Source organism: Nothoprocta perdicaria, unplaced genomic scaffold (assembly GCF_003342845.1).
Source record: "Nothoprocta perdicaria isolate Ctin4 unplaced genomic scaffold, notPer1 scaffold_306, whole genome shotgun sequence".
In the NCBI taxonomy this organism is placed as follows: Eukaryota; Metazoa; Chordata; class Aves; order Tinamiformes; family Tinamidae; genus Nothoprocta; species Nothoprocta perdicaria.
In genome coordinates, this window is record NW_020455540.1 from 196,988 (window position 1) to 201,617 (window position 4,630).

Sequence of the window (4,630 nt, forward strand, 5' to 3'; positions counted from 1 at the left end):
ATGGGGATGGGGATGGGCACGGGCCAGCCCTGCCTGCCGCGTAGCCGAGCGCTGCGTTTGCAGACATGCCGTTCACAGCCTCTTTTGGAGTATCTGTATTACATTTAACAAAAAAGAAATGCAGTTAAAGGCACATTTATGTTCATATACCTGAAAAATGGTTTGGGTTTAAAAACTGAAATTTGTCAGGTTGTTCATACAGTGATTTGATTAAGYGTTTTTGGCTTTATGCTGGCTTGGCATGTGCAGTCCCCCTGGCCTCCCTTGGCCAGGAAGGGCCAAAGGCGCCGATGGACACGGTGTCAGTCAGAGCAGGTAGTGCGGGAAGAGCCCGGGGCAGCCCCTGCCTTGCTCAGCACGGTAGCGTTTGGGTGTGCAGTGCTGGCGCTGGTGTGATGTTCCCGGTGTCCTCCACGGAGAGCACAGAAATCSTCGCTGGAGTTGCTGGCAGAAGCCAAGTGACCCGTGGCCTCGGTGCCGGGCATGGTGCCCTTCCTGCAGGGAGGTGCTGCCGCCTCGCGTCCGGGTGCGAAGGTGTTTCATGGGAGGAAAAGACTGGGAGAATTCAGGACTTAAATAGGAATTTTGACTACATCCGTTCATGAAGACCAGAAATCAGCTGTCGTGGGGTCTCAGGTCGTAGATGCTCTCCTAATGACAAATAGCCCTAAGATGCAGTGGTGAAAGCAGGAAGATGCTGCAGGACTTGTCCGAGACCTCTTCTTCCAGGGCTTTTGGACACAGCAGCCCATTTTTACTGACGATAATGATCTGTTCCTGTCCTTTTAAAATGCTTCTAGAAGTYCATATGTGATTGCACTTGTGTTTGCACAAAGGCCTGCGCGGTAGAGCTGTGGTGCTGAGTAATGAAGCTTCTACATTACTGTCCCCTCTGCTCTTTCAGACCATCCACGGGCACAAGGGACCCATAACGGCCGTCGCCTTCGCCCCCGATGGCCGCTACCTCGCCACCTACTCCAACTCGGACAGTCACCTCTCCTTCTGGCAGGTAAGGGCCGCTTACCCATGCACTGCTCACCAGCAGCACTGGGGGTCATTTCCTACACTCTTCCCCATCACTGAGGAGGGGGAATTGGCAAAATCATAGGGGTTCTTTGTGCCTTTCCTAAATCCAGTTGAGCTGCTTTTCAGATTGAGTTTGCAGGAGGTCCGCCCGACTTCACAAGCTCTGTGCAGCTGAGCTGAGCAGAGGTGCGTGCACATGCGCTGCACCCGCAGCTCCAGCAGCGTGAGTTCTTCCCGAGCTCTTTCTGCTCCAGTTCATCCAAATACGGTGCCACCATCTCTGAATTTATTTCATGGTTCCCACAGTGGCCAAGTGCCGCCCTCCAGAACTGAAACGCAGCCCTGGACCTTGAGAAGAGAAGGCTGAGAGGGGATCTGATTAGTATGTATGAGTGCCTGAGGGGTGAATGTAGGGAGGGAGCGGCAGTGGTCCCAGTTGGAGCCCAGGCAGCTCCATGTGGCCGTGAGGAAGAACTTGTTTGGTGTGAGGGTGCCCAGCCCTGGCCCAGGCTGCCCAGGGAGGCTGCGGAGGCTCCTGCTCTGCAGATCTGCCAGCGCGCCGGGATGTGACCGGGTGCCCCGAGCTCTGGGTGTCCCTGCTGGAGCAGGAGGCTGCACTGGGGGATCTCCAGGGGTCCCCTCCAACCTCAGCCCTCCTGGGATTCTGTGGACCTTCCTGCTTATTCCTGTAGGGTTCTACTTCTCCTACCCGCCAGCCAGTTAGTCCCCATGAACAGGTAGGGTCCAGGAAACTTCTTTGCCGTCCTGGGAAGCTCCCCTTGCTGCCTGGAGGTATTGGAGGCAGGTGCTGGACTTTGGCTTCCTCCCAAGCCCCAGAGAGCTTCTGAGCTTCCTCTGCTGCCCTCCCTGGCCTGTGGGGAGGTCGCTCTGATCCCCGGGCCTCCCTCTGAGGGTTTTTGCTAGGGCTGTTCCTATAAAAACCTGCCTTGCAGGTAGAAGTGTCCAGGAGGACGAGGCGCTGGTGGCATCCAAATGACTGTGCAACCCCCAGGCAGTCAAGGGGTGTTCTTAAATATTTAACTTTTTCATATTTGATACCTCGATAGAAACGTGGTGCTGTTGTAATATTTCAGTTTGGTGTACCTAAAATGCCCAAGTGATAAAATTAAGAGCTGTGTAGGAGACACTCTGGAACCCCCAGTCGGGGGGGAAAAGGTCTGTGTTCAGTYGTGAATGTAAATGGTGGATTTGCCAGGCTCCTTCCAGGTGTGTAAATGCTCCTGTTCGACTAGCTTTTACATGAAGAGTTAAATACACGCACACGTTTAGTTTTAAAATGTGACCTCGTGCACTAGTGATTTTTCCCCTTCTGTGTTCTCTTTGGCACTATTATTAATGCAGGAAAATCAGGAGCATTAGTCATCTTAAGAGGGCTATTACTCAAGATGATTTAAATTGCAGAGGTGTCAGCGGCAGCCGGGCGCTGCCCGCTCGGGGCCGTGATTTACACGCGGGCAGCGCCGTGCRCGGAGCGGCCGCCGGGCACCGCGGCTGCGCGTCCCGCCTCCGCCTGGAAGGGCCTCTTGGAGCAGCGGGCAAGGCAGGAGAGCTTCCTGATGCTGCCGCTCCGCAGCCGCTCCAGATCCCAGAGTCCCTGGATGGCTGAGGTTGGAAGGGACCCCTAGAGCTCATCCAGTGCAGCCCCTGCTCCAGCAGGGACACCCAGAGCACAGGGCACAGGGTCCCATCCGGGAGCGTCTTGAGCATGAACATGCTGCGATGGGCCGAGCTTGGCCCCTGGTTCTGCTGGGGCCGCCTCGAGACCCCTCCTTCCCCCGTCCTGCATTGCCAGCAGCTCTGCTGTTGCTGGGGCTTGGACAAGTAAAAGTATTCTAGTGTAAATATAATCTTATTAATATTTTACACCTTTTCCTGAAATTCAGAATAAATTCTGTGTTATTAGAGACATAAATAAAGCATAGGTGGTATTTTCAAAGTACCAAGTAAGCCTGCATGCTCTTCCTAGCTTATTTATTGATTCAGATTTCACAATTGAATTTGAAATAGGTGCCATCAAGGAGAACCTAGATAAAAAAAAAAGCTATGGGGCAAAGTGAGGGAACAAAACTGTCCCAATTGCGGCGTTACGGGCAGGTCTGCGCGCAGGGTCTGGTCCGTGGTTTGTTTCTCCGCCGGGCCGTGTAGCCCAGTGCCAGTGGCTGGTGCTGGCGGCGCGGAGGGGACGGAGCCTGAAGCAGGAGGCTCCCGGGGTGGGCGCAGGGGCGGCTGCTCGGCCGGGGGCTGCTCTGGGCACAACGTGCCCCGGCCGGCGGGCTTGGAATGAGCCCGCGGGTGCCGGTGACCGCGGTGTCCCTCGCAGATGAACACGTCGCTGCTGGGCAGCATCGGGATGCTCAACTCGGCGCCGCAGCTGCGCTGCATCAAGACGTACCAGGTGCCGCCGGTGCAGCCCGCCTCGCCGGGCTCGCACAACGCGCTGCGCCTCGCCCGCCTCATCTGGACCTCCAACCGCAACGTGATCCTCATGGCGCACGACGGCAAGGAGCACCGCTTCATGGTGTAGCGCCGCGCGGGGCCCAGCCGTGCTCCCGCGCCCGGGAATGGGCCCGTCCCTCCTCCCTGCGTGTGTGTCACCCGCCAGCAGCCGCCCGTTCCCAGCACGGGGCGGGTTGGAGCTGCTGGGAGAGCCCCACGGCTCCGCATTGCGGCTCCGCATTGCGGCTCCGCGTGGCCAGGCGCCTCCCTGCAGCGCCCGCCGGGCAGCGCCAGCTCTGGATCCCAGCACCGGCCCCTGGATCCCAGAACCGGCCCCTGGATCCCAGAGCCGACCCCTAGATCCCAGAACCGACCCCTGGATCCCAGAACCGGCCCCTGGATCCCAGAGCCGACCCCTAGATCCCAGAACCGACCCCTGGATCCCAGAACCGGCCCCTGGATCCCAGAACCGACCCCTAGATCCCAGAACCGACCCCTGGATCCCAGCACCAGCCCTGGAACCCAGCACCAATCCCTGGTTCCCAGCACCAATCCCTGGATCCCAGCACCAGCCCTGGATCCCAGAACCRACCCCTACATCCCAGAACTGACTCCTGGATCCCAGTGCCACCCCTGGATCCCAGCACCGACCCCTGGATTCCTGTGCCAGCTCTGGGATCCCAACAGCAGCCCCTGGATCCCAGCACCAACACCTGGATCCCAGCACCAGTCCCTAGATCCCAGCACTGGCCCCTGGATCCCAGTGCCGCCCCTGGATCCCAGCACCAGTCCCTGGATCCCAGCGCTGCCTGGATCCCATGGGAAGGCACTGTGGGGAGCACGTGCTCCATACCCTATCGGGAGAGGCACCTTCCCGCTCCTTGGGTGATCCGGAGGGGCTGGTGCCCTCGCTCGCTGCTGGCTGCAGTGTGGGGGGAAGAACAGGGATCCCTGTGTGTGTGGGAGAACCCCTGCGCGATGGAGCAGCAAGCCTGGAAAGAGCAGTATTTAGACACAAAGCCGCTTTTTTTTTTTTTTTTTTTGCTGCAAATATGCAGGTATTTATTAAAACTGAAAAGACCTTTTTTTTCTGTAAGCCGCTCCCGTTTCTACTGGAGCTTGCAGGGGAGGCAGAGGCTGCATGTGC

General features: G+C 57.8%; 1 protein-coding gene across 2 annotated transcripts in view; it reads left to right on the top strand.

The window, feature by feature from the left end:
- WDR7 (WD repeat domain 7) overlaps positions 1-3,784 on the top strand; it is a 72,578-nt gene extending 68,794 nt beyond the window's left edge. For both annotated transcript variants that reach the window (XM_026042511.1, XM_026042512.1), the window contains 2 exons: positions 905-1,009; positions 3,368-3,784. In XM_026042511.1, coding sequence (XP_025898296.1) covers positions 905-1,009; positions 3,368-3,571 — 309 coding nt within the window. In that variant the 3' untranslated portion in view covers positions 3,572-3,784. The remainder of the gene's footprint in view (positions 1-904; positions 1,010-3,367) is intronic.
- The last annotated feature ends 846 nt before the right edge of the window (positions 3,785-4,630 follow it).